This window comes from Ochotona curzoniae, unplaced genomic scaffold (assembly GCF_017591425.1).
Source record: "Ochotona curzoniae isolate NIBS_2020 unplaced genomic scaffold, NIBS_Ocur_1.0 contig_3498, whole genome shotgun sequence".
Classification (NCBI taxonomy): domain Eukaryota; kingdom Metazoa; phylum Chordata; class Mammalia; order Lagomorpha; family Ochotonidae; genus Ochotona; species Ochotona curzoniae.
Window position 1 is genome coordinate 39,796,416 of NW_024465885.1, and position 18,324 is coordinate 39,814,739.

At 44.6% G+C, this 18,324-nt stretch overlaps 1 protein-coding gene across 1 annotated transcript; it reads right to left on the bottom strand.

The window, feature by feature from the left end:
• Positions 1-4,010: 4,010 nt before the first annotated feature.
• On the bottom strand, positions 4,011-18,032 carry CCT8 (chaperonin containing TCP1 subunit 8). The gene is made up of 15 exons (XM_040980700.1): positions 17,906-18,032; positions 15,289-15,379; positions 14,518-14,597; positions 13,570-13,719; positions 12,731-12,911; positions 12,561-12,622; positions 10,663-10,800; positions 9,483-9,661; positions 7,651-7,717; positions 7,489-7,576; positions 7,292-7,407; positions 6,882-6,953; positions 6,639-6,803; positions 5,877-5,996; positions 4,011-4,220 (listed from the first exon to the last, which is right to left on the bottom strand). Exons 1-15 carry the CDS (start codon positions 17,963-17,965, stop codon positions 4,143-4,145), a joined length of 1,647 nt encoding a protein of 548 aa, XP_040836634.1. The 5' UTR covers positions 17,966-18,032; the 3' UTR covers positions 4,011-4,142.
• Positions 18,033-18,324: the final 292 nt, after the last annotated feature.

An 18,324-nucleotide genomic window follows, 5' to 3' on the forward strand; every position in this document is an offset into this window, starting at 1 on the left:
AGCTGCTAGGCCATGGTGCTGGGCCCAAAAATCTTTTTAAAATTCCTCTGAAGTAGGGCTCGGCGGTGTGGCCGCACCGGGATCCCCAAGCCAGAGCTCCCACCTGAATGGAAGGGACTCAAGCACTTAGCCCATCATTTGCTGTCTTCCTTCCAAAATGCACATTACCAGGAAGCTGAAATTAGAAGCAGGGCTGGAATTCAAAACCAGACATCCTGGTTCGGGCCTGGACTTTGAATGGCCAAGAACACTTTGTCTAGTCTCAGTTACAGTTTGGCTGAATTTCACTTTCCTTTTCACAGGTTAATGTTCAATTACATACTTTTTGCTGGAAAGACTACATTTTTAAAATTGGGAATTATATCGGACCGTTCTAAAAATGAATTGGTTAGGGCCCGGTAGCATGGCCTAGCGGCTAAAGTCCTCGCCTTGAACACTCCAGGATCCCATATGGGTGCCTGTTCTAATCCCAGCAGCGCCACTTCCCATCCAGCTCCCTGCTTGTGGCCTGGGAAAGCAGTCAAGGACAGCCCAAAGCCTTGGGACCCTGCACCTGCATGGGATACCCGGAAGAAGTTCCTGGATCCTGGCTTGGGATCGGCATAGCATCGGCCATTGCGCTCACTTGGGGAGTAAATCATCGGATGGAAGATCTTCCTCTGTCTCTCCTCCTCTCTGTATGTCTGACTTTGTAATGAAAATAAATAAATCTTACATAATTCAGGGACCTTGTGTTAGTAACAAATACAGTCCGCATGTCTACTGAATCATTGTCCTTTAGTTTTCAACAGACTGAGAGGATCTGTGTAACTCATTTGTGCATTTCTGGATATATTTGTGTTTTTCCATTTTTTTTGATGATTTTTACATAGATGATTAGGTTGCCAAGGGTCAAGGGCTAGAAGGGAGGAGATAAGGGGAGAAGCCACACCCAGCTTCCCAACCACCTCCATATCCTGGGATGGGGGACAGCCACCTGTTGTTATCCCAGGGTCTCTGAAGTGGGCCATGTTCCAAGCGTCCTGCTCAAGTGATTTTGATAATTCAACAGTTCTGAATTGCTGTCGATCCCTCCACTCCAATCACAGTGAAATCTCTCTAGACTCTAGTGGCTGATAGGCCACCTTGGATTCTGCATTTGTATAGCCAACACTTGGCTGGGGTAGTTGATCATTGTGTTTTGTCCTCTGCTGTGGTTCCAGGTGTCCTGTACAGGTTTTAATGTGCTGCCATATACTGTGTGCAACTGGCTGTGCTGCCCAGCTCTGACACATGCATTCCACAGGCAGACCATGGAACCTGCCGTTCTTTCCATGGATGGGGTTCATTCGGAGGGTGGCGGGCAGGAATTCCCAAAGAAACCTCATCTGAACTGATCCCAGACCTGATTCTTGTGTGTGCTAGCCAATACAAGGTCTGGCACAGTCCATCGCCCGTTACCTTATATATATGCTAGTGGTTGCAACTGCTGGTTCAGTTCTGTTTCTAGTCCTGTCTTTTACAGGAACCAATCGGTATTGCAGTCCAGCCCGATCCTGCCCACCACACACTTGGCCCTCATGCAAACCAGTGGGAGTTGTTGCATCCTAGTAAGAATGACCCCCCAATAATTCCTGCCAGGCCATCCCCTTGCCCTGGTTCCTGTACTTGCCAATATGTCCCAAATCCTATCTAGCTCCCATACATGTCAATGGGCACTGAAACCTAGTTCAACCCAGCCAGCCCCACTATCCAGTCCACACTAGTGCTGATGGGTTCCATCCTCTAGCCATGCCTGCTCCTAGTCCTGGTTCTCATGCTTACCAGTGGGAGTGGCAACCCAAGAGGTGCTCAGTTTCCCTTATGTGTTCACTCCCACTCCCAGATCTTGCCACCAGGTTTTTCTGCAATTCAGCTTAACAGAATTTGACCTCCATGCCAGCATCTGCCAGCTGATGCTGTGGCAAAGCCCAACCCACCCACACACACTCTGGTATATACATGTACCAGAAGGTACAGTTAGCTCAGCCTGGCTTTGCCCTGATCCAGCTCACATGCAGGCCAACAGGTGTTGTCACCTGGCCTGGCCTGATCTGCCCCTGATCCCAGCTCTCGGGCTCACCAGTGATAGTGGTACAGAAGTGTGGCCCCCCGCTGGGTCTCACGTGTTGGTTGGGTGCTGCAGCCGTTTGGCATGGCTCACCTCACCTTGGCATTTGCCAGTGGGTGCTGTAGCACAGCCCAGCCTCAATTCCAGCTCATTCTGGTGGGGGCTACAGCTTAGACCAGACCAGCCCACCTCCAGTATCAACTCTAGCTGGCAGGTGCTGCAACCTGGCTCTGCTCAGTTTGTTCCCATCCCTGGCTCATGCAAACCAGTAGGTGTCAAAGCCTATTCCGGCATAACCTGTACTCCAGCCTTGTTTCTGCACTCGCCAGTGGGCTAAGGTTTGCTCAGCCCTTCTAATCCACCCCTTCCAAAACCAACCTACACACTTGCCAGCAGATGGAGCTACCTTGCCCAGCCTGCCCAACACCCGGGCCTGGACCATGTGCTCACCAGTGGGTGCTATGGCCCACCCACCAAGGGAGTTTCCCAAGTTCTCCCATTTGGCCCACTCCCAGATCTCACGCATGCCAGTGGGTGCTAGGCTCTTACCTGGCATAGCCTGCCCTGTCCATCCTGGCCTTTGCACAAGCTGGTTGTTGTTGTAGCCTGGCCTACCCCACTGTTTTAGGGTGCACATACAGGTGCTGCAGCCTGGACCTGACCAGCCTATTTCCAACACCAGTATCTGAGTGGTTGTGGGTTCTACGGCCATGCCTAGCTCAGCCCATCACCACCCTAACTCAAGCTAACCAGTGGGAATGGCAGTTCCACAGAGTTAGGCCCACATATCTCCCACAGAATTTACCCCCAGAGCTGGTTGTTTTGCATGGTGGTTAGTATCATGGCCCAGGCTAATGTGATCTGTCCCACTGTAATACTGTCACATACTGGGCCAGACAGGAACTCAGCCCTAGCTTTTGTGTGGGCTGGTGTGTGGTGGTCAATGATCCAGGTCAGGTCTCCAATGTGGGCTGACCCACAAAGGTCTTCTGATCTGTCCCCTCCAAAACACAGGTCTCAGTCCCCTCACTTACCTGCCAAGTACAGTGGTCTCGTTGGGAGTCCCTCAGGAGTCATTCCTCACCTGCAAGACACTTACATGGAAGTCCTCCCTACCCCACATCCCCTTGCTCCTTCCCCCAATCAATCCACAACCCTTGTGCACAGGAGTCATGGTTCTTCAGCCCAGTCTTCAGAAGCCCAGCAGGTGGTGTGCTGATGCAAAGCTCACCCTACCCACCGGAGTCCTAAGTTCCTGGCACATGGGCTGGGCTGGTGCCTTACCCAAGATCCAGCTCCATTTAGTGGACAGGCCTAGTGGCACACCAGTGCTGCGTGCTGACCTGGATTTTCCCTGCCCAGGACCAAGCTCCTGAGGAAATCCCGATTGGCTCCACCTGCCTAAAGGTGAGCTCCCATGTCCCTACATGCCCACCACATGCCCTTAGTGACTCTCCAACCCAAGCCCGCATCCATAGGTCCCCAAGGCCTCATCATCACCCCCAACAGGCAGGTCGCCAGCACAGGAACTCATTTGTACATTTCTAGTTGTTTTTTTAAAAAACTCTATCCTTTTATACTGTCTCACTAGAATGTTTTGCATTCAGCGTTTCATTACTCCTTATTGGTTCATGTCATTAAGCCTTTGGATTTCCAAAGCTATGAAAATGTGGTTCAAGGAGCCAGAGAATAAATATTTTTAAGCTTTATGGTCTCTGTCGAAACTATTCCATGGTATCACATATAAAGCAGCCATAATGTCGTAACTGTGCAGGATATACACAGCAACAGAAGATTACATACACATGGGGAATGCTCACATCACATTTCTTGCTGGGAACCCCACAAGTAATGCAATTACCAAGGTGAGAACAGAAGTCACTTGAATCCATTTACTGGTCACAGGCAGCAAGGCTTTGCTAGTAACACTTTTATTACATTATCCAGATGATAGAAACACAAAACACTTAATTTAAGGAACTAGGAAAACATCAGGCAATTCCTAGAGCACTACCAGAAATACAACCTTGACCTACAGTAAAAATGAGGCCATTCAATCATTTTGGTCATCATCCCAGTCTTTCTTCCCACCAGGAGGCTTGGGTCCACCAGCTGGTTTTGCCATGATGATCTGTATTAAAAGAAAAACCCACCCCCAAAGTTATGTTTATATAAACAACCCAATTTAAAAGTAGGCAATCATCTTGACTTAAGCAATCAACTATATACTGTAATGAAACACTATAGCACATAATAACTTCCTTATTAGAAATTAAACCGTTACGTTACAGCATTGTGAGTAAACTTCTGGCCTTTATAACAGCAGCAACAGCTACACGCATTAGTGCAAGACCTTCTAAGACATGCCCTTCAACAGTGCAGTAGCAGCTGCATGCATCATGGCATCAGTTTGGCACCTGATGTGCCACTTATATGTGAGGTTCATCTCGCCAAGCATCTGCATGCCAATTTCCTTGTGGTCTAGGCGCTTGAGGTTCACCTGCCAGTTTTGCCATTATAATCTAAGGTAATCAATACATTAATATATATATCAACCTCAACACTGACATTTTCTAATTCCTGTAAGTAAGAACCATTTAAGTAACAGGAAATGTTTATTCATGCACAAAACCCAAGCAACTCGGCTCCCACAGTAACTTAATCTGTTACAAGCCTCTCCTGGTTTATCTAAAATGTGCTAATCTTGTGAAATGTGCATTTCCCAATTACAATGTAAGAATTTCAATATTTTCAAAGGATCTGTGTTAAAAATGCTATTGGTTTTGGGCTCACATTAGTTTGCGAGAAGCAAAAGTAAATAATGAGCTTTCTTTATTGTACAACAGTTGGGCCATTCCACTAGTAATACACTGTGCCTATTTTCAGTGGCTCCCTCATAATAAACTGGAGGGCTTATTGCAGTTACTCAACAGGCTAATCCTCCACCTGCAGCACAAGCATCCTGTACAGGCATGGGTTCCAATCTCAGCTGCTTCACTTCCCATTCAGCTCTCTGCTTATGGCCTGGGAAAAACAGCAGAAGCTGGCTCAAGTCCCCTGGGCTCCTGCACCCGCATGGGGAAGGCTGGAGGGCTCAGCTGCAGCCATTTGGTGAGTAAGCCAGTGAATAAAAGAGCTCTGTCTGTCCCTCTCTATAACTCACACACACATAAAACTCATGCTTTCTCCAGTATATGACTCAATGGATCTTGAGAAGTCTGAGATTTTGTATTTCTAACCATATTTTACAGGTGATATTGAAGTCATCAACTGGAACCAAATAAAGAATTGGTGAAATAGACTCAACAAAGATCAACTCAGACCCTACTATACCTCCCAATGCTTAAAACTTGCTTTTCAAATCCCTTTCCAAAATATATCCCGCACAAAATCAGATACAATCACCTTCAAAGAGACACCAAGACAAACTGATTAACATAGTTCTTCACTTGACATACACTATGCCCTCAATGATAAATTCTCTTAAGTACTTACAAATAGATTAGAAAACACCTTTCTGAAAAATGAGTGTCCATATAACCTTTTTCTCTAAATTACTTGTGCAAAGGGTTACTGTCATTTTCACTAATTTTCACTAAGTTGTAACATGTTCATTACACTTTAAGAGGAAAGAAATCACATTTCTCACAGTACTTTAACATGTGTAAGATCTGATAATAAGGAAACACTCCACTGAACAACTGAGCTGTGCTTTTCAAGTTATGTGCAAGTGTTCTCAAATCTTACGAAAGTTAGTTTAAGTATCTAAGATTCAAGTTCTGCTCACCTGATCCACCCTAAGCACAGTGACCGCAGCATTTGTGGCCAGTTTGATAGCCCAGTATTTTCCTAGGTAAGTATCTAGAACACCAGCTTCCAACATGTCCTTTACAGCAGGAACTTCAGCCTGTCAACATAAAACAATTTCCATACTTCTTCACAAATTAAGTGGAACTGTTTACATGAAACAACTATTTACATGAAACCACCTCACAGCTCTGTCAATCATACCAAAAAGCCACCACCAAGCCAAATCAAGTATCACCAGGGTGGGCTTCTAGCCTGTAGCCTGAGACCCCTGCCTCCTTATGTAGGAGCATTTGGATATGAGTGTTTTCCTAATTAAGGGAAAGTGAGTAAAAAAAATAAACACGTAAGTATATAATACATTGTACATTACACACTGGATAGCCTGGTCTGAGTCCCAGATACTCCACTTCTGACCCAGCTCACCTCAGAGGCAGTAAAGTACTTGGGGCCCTACCAGCCATATGGGTTAAATTCTGGACTCCTAACTTCTGCCAGGCCAATTTGGTTATTGTGGGCATTGGGGGAAATTAACCGGTGGATAAAATGTCTCTGCTTTTTCAGATAAAAAAGTATCAATAAAATAGAAGAAAACTAAAATCTCCACTACACAGAACAAAATTTGCTCACGTATCATAACACCATTTCTTATTGACTTTCCTTTTAAGCTTACTGCTTCCACTTTTAATTTATACAAAATATAAAGCAATTTAAGTTCATGTCCCCCCTTCTCCCCAAATACCTCAATGTCCACTCCAACATTCTTATTTCCTTCTTGATGTACTGCATAAAGTTTAGAGATTACTTCATTGGCCTTAACCCCGGAGTTTTCTGCCAGTGCCCGGGGAATGGCTTCAAATGCCTCAGCAAACTTCTTAATAGCATACTGTTCCAGGCCAGGACATGTCTAAAATAAAATGTGTTTATTATTACATTGTATTCAGGCAACAGAGAGTTAGTCAGAAATATACAGAAAATGCCATACCTCTCCATATGATGTGATCTGTTTGGCCAATTCAATTTCTGTTGCTCCACCTCCAGGTACAAGACGTTTATCCTATTAAGTAGTCCAAACCAACCAAAAATATCATTAAAAAAGAACAGTCTGTTGTTTTCTATTCTTTTCATATACCAGCACTCTTGACCAGATGCCATTACTCAAAAATCTATTCACAATAGATTTTTGGTAAAAATGACTGGTCAGAACCAATTTTCCTACTGTACAGTGAAAAGGGGGGACTGAAGAATGGGAGCACCCCAAAGGACTGACGGTCATCGACAGAAACAGCCGTCTACTCAGCCTGCAAACACTGTGCTTCTCAAATGTTCAGGATTCTGCCAACTATGTTTTTACCAACTTACAAATTACTCAAGAAGATTACTGTTAATACTGACCCTTGTAAGAACTTTGAAAGTATTAACACCATCATCTACTGCCCTTTCTATATCGTCCATCAAGTTGTCCGTGGAGCCTCGAAGCACTATGGTGGAAATGGCAACATCTTCCTTTTCTGTTAATAAATATATTTGGTGATTGAGTAAAAGAAAATGAACACACACTTACATAAATCTATTTTGATCTGACTACATACCATGCTTAAAAACCACCACTTGTGTGTCTCCAACTTCTGAGAGGTAAACACTATCACAGTGCCCCATTTCTTCAAGGACAGGAGGAGTCTGTAAGACACCGACTGTTAGGCTCGAACTGCAATTCATCTGAAGTATCTCTGTGTTTTTTCAAATATACATACCAATCTGGGAAGAGCCGTAGCACCAACTGTTTTACAGAGTCTTCTGAGATCCCATTTAGAGTTCAGCCTTTAAAAAAAAAAGATCTTCATGAGGGTGTAATTCCATGAGACACACAGCACTTACACTGCAGAGAGGAAACAGGAAGCCAGCACCAACTCCCAAGTCAGTCTGTAAATTCTGGATTCAAGCTCAGAACATTTTTTCAAGCTGAATGCTGCAGTCCAGAAGCAGATTCCTGAATTTGCCAGCAATGCCACATTACAACCCTGTGTTACACAGCATTATTCTACAACTGGGAAACTTGAAACCACTTTAGGATCTGTGGGGTTTACAGTATGCAACACCATAGGACTCTTTTATATATATATATACACACACACATATACACATACAGAAAAACTTTTGCTTTACTTTATACAATCCTGTGCTCTGTTAAAACAGTAAAGTGAATTGCTCTGTACATCTGATCAGTTGCTAAAAATGGTGGCAGGCAGAATTGGATGGGAAAGATGCCTTGTGTGCCCATAATACATGTTAGAGGAGGGTAGAACTATTGTGGTGCCAAAAACTTTCTGGAATTCATACTGATTTTTCCATTAAAATATTTTAAGATTTATTTATTTTAATTGTAAAGGCAGATTTACAGAGAGAACGAGAGACAGAGAGAAAAATCCTCCATCTGCTGGTTCATTCTCCAAGTGGCTGCAGTGGCCAGAACTAAACCAATCCAAAGCTAGGAGCCAGGAGCCAGGAGCTTCCTCTGGGTTTCCCACATGTAGATACAGGGTCCCAAGGCTTTGGGTTGTCCCTGACTGCTTTCCCAGGCCACAAGCAGGAAGCTGGATGGGAAGCAGCCAGGACATGAACCGGCACCCATATGGGATCCCAGCAGATCAAAGGCGAAGATTTAACCACTAGGCCATCATGTCAGGCCCATCACCACAACATTTTCCTACTTATTCCTTGCAGAGTCTTTGAATTCATGCATTTCAAAATTTCTGTAGCAAAAGAAGCTTATAACTCAATTTCATTTTCTGTAAATTTCTGAAATGCCCTCATAACCTTGCTCATGAATGCTAGGGTATTTTCTGAGCAGGTATGTAGCGCAATGTTTAGGCAGCTGTTTGGAGCCCACATCCTGCACTGGAGTGCACAGGTTTGAGTCTGGGCTCTACTTCCAGTTCCAGCCCAGCCAATTCCCAATGCACACACTGGGAGACAGAGGTGAAGGTTCAAGTAATTGGGCCTCTGCTCCCACGTGGAGACCGAGTGAACTCTAGGCTCCTGGCTTCAGCCTAGCACAGCCCAGGCTTCAGTGACTACATCAGCAAATGGAAGATATCTCTGCGTCTGTTTCTGCAAAAAATTAAGCAGGGCGTCCCAGGTGAGAGAAGACGCATCACACTTGTGTCTGGTCTCCAAACAAGGAGAAATACTGGCTAGAAATATCCTTCCCTTCTCTTTCAAATAACATCTGCTGACTAGACCTTTAGCTTAAATCGAAGTTTTCTCACAAGTATTTTCTCTTCTTTAGATTGGGGGGAGGTGAGAACCTTTTCCTGCCAAGGGTTATTGGGATACATGTATCATTCAAGGGCCACACAAAATTAGCAGCTTAAAAATCTGTCAGCTATACAGTTACTGAATTTTAAGTCCTGTTTGTGATTCCCTTGGCAGTGTCAGAACAAATGACTCTGCAGGCTTCTAACTCCCCATGCTTTTTGATCTATACCTTACAAACTTTCTTTAATAGCCTCATAGTTACAATTTGTTTAGGGTTTCATTATCCACCCCCACCAAAAAAACAACTTGTAGAATGCAATCTTCTTACCTTACCAACATAATATTGTATTTATTTGCATAATGAAGGGCCATGTCTGCCACTTTGCCACCAGTCACTATTACATTTGCACCGGTAGCAGCAATAGCTTTGACTTGTGTATCCATGAGATTTTCTTCTCCCTTACTAAAATTCATCAATTCCTCAGCAGTCTTTATCAATACAGTTCCCTGATAAAACAAAAGCCATTTTCACTAGTTTAGTTCTCAAAGCCATAGAATAACACTTTACACAGAATGAAGAAAATACAAAGAGTCCATATGAAATTAACAGGGTCCAGTGTTGTAGCACAGCCAAGTTAACTGCCATTTGTACTGCCTGCATCCCGTCAGGGTGCCAATTACTGTCTTGGCTGTTCTATTTCCAACCCAGTCCCCTTCTAACAGCCTGAAGAAAAGCAGGTGTATGCAGCCCAAGTCTTTCGCTCCCTGCTACGTAAGAGAGACCCAGGTGAAGCTTTGGACTTAGCTCTGGCCTAGCACCAGCTGTTGTGGCCATCTGGGGAGTGAACCAGAAGATATATGGAAGATATCTCTAAATCTGGTTTTCAAAGTCCTTGTTTTTTAAAAATTACTACACACTCAGTTTGCTCCGAGAACCTACCCCACCGCACAGATGTCTTGTAGAAGTTAGAGGAACACTGTTATTCAGACATGTGGGCGGATGTGCTAGGACCTGTCTTCTGCTAAAGGTCAAGTAGAGGACTGCCAAATCACAGTCCTCACACTTTTCCTATGTTAACCAAATGTGCTCCCCACATCAAACCTGCAGAACTTTTCAGATTTCAAAAATTCTATTGGTAACAGTTCCTGCTGATGACACAAACTTTGTAACATGTATTTTAAAAACAATTTTCAGATTGGTGTATTTTGTTTCAGGACTCTGTAGAGTGTCAGCACTTTAAGTCTCAGGCAAAGCACTCTTTCAGTTACTGAAATGTCCATGGTCGTAGGTTAGAATATAAACAAAACTGCCACTACCCTAAAGTCTCAAGTTTGCTTTTTAATAGTTGAATTATTCAAAGAATATACACAAATTTGACTTAGAAATGCATTTGATGGCACACTTCAAAATACTTAAGAAATACTAACTTAATAGCAATTTCAATGCCAAAACAAGATATTAAGTTAAAACAGCAACCCAACCTAACAGAGGTTTGCAACCCACATACCTTAGTTTCTGTTATCATGCCATCAAAAGGACAAGAGTACACTGCTATTTTTGCATCTTTGACAGATGTTACATCACCTTCAGTTTCTTTCTTAAAAACCATGCCATGTAAAACGGAGGAGGAATAGATCCCAGAGCCCTGAGGAGTGAACACCAAAACCATTGTTACCTGCTGACTCTACATGTACCAAAAATATTATTTTCTAAAACAAAGTACCAGGCTAATGCAATGGCTCCTGGATAACATGGGATTGGGTGATGGGCAAAGAGCAAGCACATCAGGCCAAGGGAGCCATCACTGTGGGAATGAGCCACTGTTACCAAGAGGAGGCTCTTCAATATAACACAACTAGCCACTCACTCATTCAAGTACTCGTTATCACCCCAGTCATAATTATTATAACCCAAGACAGAACAGCAGCCAGGTGCAGGTAAGCAAAGATGGCTGTCACAAACTTACAATTTAGTGGAGAAAACAGACAATACATGGAAGGCGACAAAGCACACAGCACATGTGTATGTTCACGAGGGTACACACTGAACTAAAAGGCAAGTTTACTACTGTTCCAAAAATGTGAGGCGCAGGCCTTTTGCCTCATGGTTAAGACACTGCTCAGGAGATCAATGTCCCACACTAGGTGTCTCAGTCTGATGCCTGGTTCCAAATGTGACTCCAGATTGTTGATGTGGACAGGCAAAATAGCAGGGATGGCTCAAGGAACTGGGTCCTGGCACCCACTAGGGAGACCTGAACTGAGTTTCTGATCGCTGGCTTTGATGCCCGGGCTCCTCCAGGTATCTGGGGAGTGAAGACACATGGGAGCTCCACTCCAATAATTAAGAATTAAGCAAAAGCAAGAATCACTGTGAAATCCGTGCAGTTTTTCATGAACTTTTTGAAAATCTCTTGCACAAAGTGCACACAAGTAGCATGAAAGCTAAATTGAACTACATTCACAGTCAGTATGCCTATGTGCAAAACCAGCCTACAGGTTTTACTCAGGCACACAAAATTTTTATTAAGAATACACTTCAGAGATGCCATTTTGGATTAGGAAATCCCTGAAAGAACCAAAGAATAAAACCAGAGATGAGAAAGGAAAAACAAACAAACAAAACGGAGCAACAGAAACTTGAGCAAAATGCAGATTGTGGGAAGGACAACCTGGCCGTGGGGCAACTGGGAAATCTGGCAAGGGGCTGGCTTGGAAGCGTAGCAAGCTAACACCCCGCCACTGCACTAGCATCCCACTCCATTCCAATTCACTTCCTGCTTCCGGCCAGCAGAGGTCAGCTCCAGTCTCTAGGTCCCTGCACCTACGAGGGTGACCTAGGAGCTCCTGACTCCCAGCTTTATACACAGGCTCAGTTCTGGCCATGGCGGCCATCTGAGGAGTGAAGTAGTGGATTGAAGATCTGCTTTCCCAATAAAAATAAATTCTAGAAAGAGTACTTCTGGCCAAAAGAAAGCTGCCCCTTGCGCCCACAGCAACAGTGACCCTTGATTTTATTCTTATTCAAACATAGATTCTGTACAGTAATTATCTTGTTAACCCTAATTAGAATGTTGTCCTGAAGCCCATTTCACACTGTGGAGCAGAAGGGCAAGTCCTCTACCACTTAAAATCACCTTCTATGTTTATTTTTATTTAATTTGAAAACAGATCAGTATTTCCTTCACACACTATTCTCAACCTACAAGACTTATGGAAAAATAATTTTATTGAGATAATATGATGATGCACTTTGACAGTAAGACTTCAATTTAGCCATATCAAAGTATGAAGTGATGTCATAAAACAAAGTTCATGCATAAATAAGGTGAAATTTCAACCTTAAACTAATAAAATCCTTTTTGACAAAAACCAACTGATAAATTCAGATAATTTCTAAACTTACCAGGATTTTACAAACTCTGATGTTATCAACATTGAAATGGCCAGAATCAGGAAAAATTGACACTGTTAAGAAAATCAGAGCCATCAGTACACAGCTTGTCAACAGAACTGTCTCAGTTACAGTAAAGACATTTCTATTCTGCATCCCTTCATTTACTGGTTTTTACTTACCACATGCCTGAGCAATGAGCTTGGCCAGAAACGCTTCATTGCCGTACTGTTTACTCATGATGGAGGTACGAAGTAAAGATGACACTTCATCAACACTGCGAAGGTTTTTAGCAGAACAACACACCAAATCAGGAAGGATCTCATGCGCTTTTTTACAAGCTGTCTCGTAACCTTCTATGACCTAGAATGTAAAGCACACAAAATTTTTTGAAAAATCAAAAATTTGAGACTTACATCCATGTATGAAAGAGCCAACTCTATGAATACAGGTTCTAATGACAGCCCAAATGGAATTCTAACTTCACCCCTCACCACCTGCAAGACCTTGGGTAAGAGTCTAATGTGGGCCTGGCATGATGGCTCAACTGGCTAATCCTCCCCTTGCAAGGACTGGGAACACATAGGGGGTGCTGGTTCATGTCTCGGCTGTTCCACTTCATATCCAGCTCCCTGTTTATAGCCTGGAAAAGCAGAAGGGGATGGCCCAAGACCATGGACTCCTGCACCTGCACAGGGGACCTGAAGGAGGTTCCTGCCTTTGGGTTGGATCAGCTCTGACCACTGGGACCATTTGGAGAGTGAACCAGCAGATGGAAGATCCTTCTGTTTCTCCTTCTCTCTGGAAATCTGCCTTCCCAATAAAAACAAGTAAATCTTAAGAAAAAAAAAAAAAAAGTCTGCTACTATCTCACTTTGCTCACAAAAAATAAAACACCCACGGAGTAACCGTCTCCTTAAGAGCAGTCCTATTAGGTGCCATATATGACCTATATTTCAAACAGTAGGAGACACATACACACAGAGAACAAACAGCAGCAGATGGTAGAATGCACACTTGCCTCGGAAACCGATAGTCCATTCCTCAGAAGTTCTTCAGCTAGCTCCAGAAGAGCGCCAGCAAATATAAGAACAAAGTTGGTGCCATCTCCCACCTCTTGCTCTTGCATATGAGCGGCCATCACAATCATTTTTGCAGCAGGATGCTGCACCTGACATTAAAGACAACATAAAATGTATTTCTCCATGGCCCAGGTTTTGAGCACAGTTACATGGTAAAGACTCTGTGGTCACAAGACCAGTAACACCAGTTAAGGATCTCTCAGCCTAGCAACACTGATACATCCCTGTGAATGAAAACAGCTTCAAATGCACCCCTCCTCCGAGTGTCAGCCATCTATTACCCACAGTGCCATATGTAAGAACCAGCTGACCACTGCTCACTAAATTTAAGATAAAAGAATCTCAACCAAAATCCACATATTTTAAAACTACAATATACCTCAACTAACCTGATAATGTGTCTCAAAATCCTTTTTACCTTTAAGTTCTTGTTTAAGTGCTATCACTTGTGATTTTGAAAATGGGGTATAAAATGAACATGGATTTTGTATTTAGGAGTCAGTTTTGGATGCTTTTACAGAAATAAGCAAACTGTAGCAGAAAAGCCTTCCCAGTCCATCTGTATTTACTGTTTTGATATTATCTGAGGGGATTATACAGTTAAGTCCTAAGAACACCACAGTGTATATCAACACTCACAATGAGAAGCCCCTCTATAAATATTTTGTGGAATTAAACTCGTTCAATTCTAATTAATATATATATTTTTTCAACTCTATTCAATATATTCTTAAAAGCATGTTTAAGTTAGGAAAACAAAGTTAGAAAAGCAGTACCTTATTACCCAATCTGAAGTACGCTGGAGGTTTTTTTCTATATATGTTAAAATACATTTAACTTTGATGTCACCAGAACGAATCTGGACTGTTTTTAAAGGAATGACTTACTTCTAGTTCTTTTAAAATAGTTGCCGCATCATTTGTCACAAACAACTTCTCTAGATGGTTGATAACCATTTTGTTCATTCCTTAACAAGAGCAGTTAAAAAGGGGGAAAAATACATTGTTATTCAGAAGCTTTCCAAAATATCCAGAAAACCTAGTTAAGGAAAATGTCAGCATTTACTTCTTAAAATAACTGTAAAAATTTCATATTCAGTACCTACTCTGTAAGTCCATCTCAGAGCCCCATGGCTTTCCCCAACTCACACCTCTAGTCTTTCCTTTTTTCAACATCTGTCTCTACTAAGGAGGACAGCAAATTTCATCATATTGCTGGTGACCTTTATTTTTTTTGTAACATGGTTAGCACGCAGCAAATGCTAAAAGAAATTATGTTGAGGTATGCAAAGACTGAAAAATATTCATAAAAAAATAGCTTTATACTGATTTTATAAACCTCTATTAAATTCAACTAGTGATAACATATGAATAGCAATTTTTCTCAATGAAATCATACGTATAAAAAATACCAGGTTTTGTCTCAATGGTGGAAATGCTGTATTTTACCATTTCCATAACATTAACAAATAACATTATGACATCTATTTTTTGAGATATGAATTACAGATTAAAACGTGGAAATGCCATACTTATCTCATTGACTTACAAAATTTTTCAAAGCTCAACTAGAAAAGTAATACCTTCCAAACTATGTACAAGAAAACAGCACACAAAGCACTCTTACTATGTCTTCTAAATCACGAATTCACAAGTTACCATTTGGTCCATAAGTAGTACGTGTAGTCTGGGAAAGTTCTTTGCAAGCTTGTATGTTTCTGTATACAGCCTCTTCTAATCCCGAAAAATGCTGCAAAAAAAAAAAAAAAAAACCTGGTAAGACAGGACAGCCAAACAAGAATTTTCAAACACGAAGATCTAGCTTATGATACTTCCAAAAAAGGCAGTTTAGCTTTGACATTTGGGACATGGCGTTTATAATTTCACCTGTGAGTTACACATCTTTGCCTTCTGTGGCTAATTAACTGTATGCCCTTGGATAATTCAGATTTCTTCACCTAAAATGGCCTGGCAGCACCTATACCTCACAGGATTACTGAGACAAACAAGTAGCATAAACATGTTGCTTGATAAATTACAAGCTTCCCCACCAGCTGGAAAATAACGTAAGGTATTTTTACAGATCACAGTGTACCTACTATCTTCACCTTGATTCCTACATCTCTCAACACGGAAAAAAAATCCATTTCATTTTACTTGAAAGGCAGAGGAGTCAGAGGAGAACTCTTCCAGCCACTGGCCCGTCCACTTCTCAACTGTCTACAAGAGCCAGGGCTGCACTGGCCTGAGCAAAGCAGGAGCCAGGAATTGGATTCCGGCCCTTCACACAGGTGGCATCAGGGACCCAAAGACTTGAGCCCACATCTGCAGCCCCGCAGGGTCCATGTACACACACACAGGAAACCCAAGTGGAGCAGTAGGTACTCAAATCAGGCACCCTGACACGGACACAGGTGATAGAAGCTGTGAGTTAACTGCTGTGCACTACCTGACATTACTAAAATAGTGAGGGCTGGGCATGGTAGACTAGCAACTCAAGTTCTCGCCTTGCATGTGCCCGAATCCTATATGGGCACCAGCTCTAATCCAGGAAGCTCCGCTTTCCATCCAGCTGCCTGCTTGTGGCCCTGGAAAGCAGATGATGATGGCCCAAAGCCTTGGGACCCTGCACCCGCGTGGGAGACCCGGAAAAGGCTCCTGGCCTTGGATCAGCTCAGCTCTGGCCCCTTGGGGAGTGAGTCAGCAGATGGAAGATGTTCCTGTCTCATCTCTCTGTATATCTGATTTTCCAATTAAAAAAAAAATCTTCAAAAAAGAAAAGCAGCAAAAAGTAAAGGAATAAAGAATACTAAGATTGAGGGGAAAAGGCAAGTCATGAGGTAAATGTTACTGCTGCACTGCAAAGCTTGGTGCTAAGGCACTTCTTCAGTGGTAATCACTAAGGCAGCTTGATACATTTCAGGTAAAATACTTTTCCAAATGTATCAGTCTTTTCTAAGTAAAAGCTGGCAATGCTTGTGATGAGTTCAGACTGGAGAACAGGCTGTGGGATGCTCCCTCGACTTGCAGCACAATTCCCAAGGTACACTTTGAAGTCCTAACTGCCAGCAACACGGAAATCCTCAAATCCAACACCTGCCTTTCAGCCTTCACGGACTGCCGACACCATGGCCACCAAACACATGTGGCTATTTAAATAAAAATTCAGTTGCTCAATTGCACTAGCCACAGTTCAAACATACAGCAGACATTATAACGGACAGCCCTGTGGACCACACCCGAATACAGGCCTGGCTGGGACTTCCACTAGTTTATGGAAGCCCCCTGTGCTCAACCCCCAAGAACAGACCCTAGCGCTCTTCAGAGCTTCCCTCGAGGACAGCATCAGCACCCTCCAAGTACCAGTGGGCGTCCCGGCTGCTCCACGGCCCTCACCTGCAGTCCAGCTGCCCAGGAATGCCCCAAGCCACTGCCACTGGGGTCTGGGGACTGACCTTCCAAAACCATCAGCACTCGGCATGCAGGGAGGAAGGCTCCTCCGAAGGCTTCCCACCTCTCTGCAAAGTCCCTCATCACCTCCCTGCAAAGGGCAGACCCAAGCCGCGCCCGAGGCGCACTCGGGGTCTCTACCCGACCTTTCCCCCCTCCGCCCCTGCAATCAGCTCAGCGTCCCTTGAACACCATTCTCAACTTGCTCTGTTTCTGGTCTTTCCCCTATTTGTTTTTTCATTCGCCTTTGTTAAATCTTTAAGTTATCACGGTCAGGACTGTTTATCTCCTTTATATTACTATTTCAAACTCTCTCCAGGACAGCCAAGACGAGAGAGAGAGAGAGACAGAGAGAGAGATAGATAGATATGTGAATTTCACACGGGAAGCCACGACTTTAGGGAGAATAAATAACGGCACGATGAGCAGAGCCATTTTTTCACCAACACTGAACCTGGCCAACGTTTCTTGAGGACACTCACGTTCCGTGGCAATCCAGCCCAGAGCAGCTCCCTGCCCTGCTCTCCCCAAGGCAGGCTCTCCGCCCGCCCCGCGCCCCACGCGGCCAACGGCCCGGGACACGCGGGGACACGCGAGGCGCGCGCCGGCCGCCCACCGAGGCACACGCACGAGCGGCTGCGCGGCCGCCCAGACCCCGGGGCGTGGATGGCGGCCCGGGGCGCGCCTGCGGCACTGCCTCCCCTTCTGGAAGCTTCTCCTCGCCCTGGCCGCACACGCCCGGCCCGTCTCCTGGGCCCATCTCCGTCGCTGCGGCCCCAGCCCGCACGCCGGCCCGCCCACCTCACCGCCTTCCTTCCTGCCTTACTTTGGCTCCTTCTTTGAGCATCTGGGCAAAGCCCGGGGCTTTGGGGACGTGATGCGCCATGACCAGGGTGCAGCGAACGGTTCACGCGCTCGGTCGGGAGCTCCCGGAAACCGTGGGCTCAAGAAGGCCGCGAGAGGAGCGCAAGGGCTGCTGGGAACGCAGCGTGCGGCCGCTGTGCACGCTCCCGCGCGCTCCGCCCCTCTCACGGAGGCCCCGCCCCTCCCCGCCCCCGGCCGCTTGGGAGCCAGCCTCGAGACCGCTGCGTGCGCTCCGCCCCTCTCACGGAGGCCACGCCCCTTCCCCGCCCCCGTCGCCTGGAGCGGAGCTGACATCCCCAATCGGATCAATCGGGCCGGGCGCAGGAAACACGCCCTCGGGCGTCGGCAGGCGCATGCGCACTCGCGCAGGCTCCCCGGGCC

What these genes read in the sequence shown, in the direction of transcription:
- CCT8 (XM_040980700.1), bottom strand. Translation starts at nt 17,965, where the DNA reads ATGGCGCATCACGTCCCCAAAGCCCCGGGCTTTGCCCAGATGCTCAAA. An exon ending in TACAATATTATGTTGGTAAG is followed by an intron (nt 7,718 to 9,482) that starts GTAAGAAGATTG and finishes TTTTTTTTAAAG; the next exon opens with GCTGAACTCTAAATGGGATC. An exon ending in CTACGGCTCTTCCCAGATTG is followed by an intron (nt 7,577 to 7,650) that starts GTATGTATATTT and finishes GGTGTCTTACAG; the next exon opens with ACTCCTCCTGTCCTTGAAGA.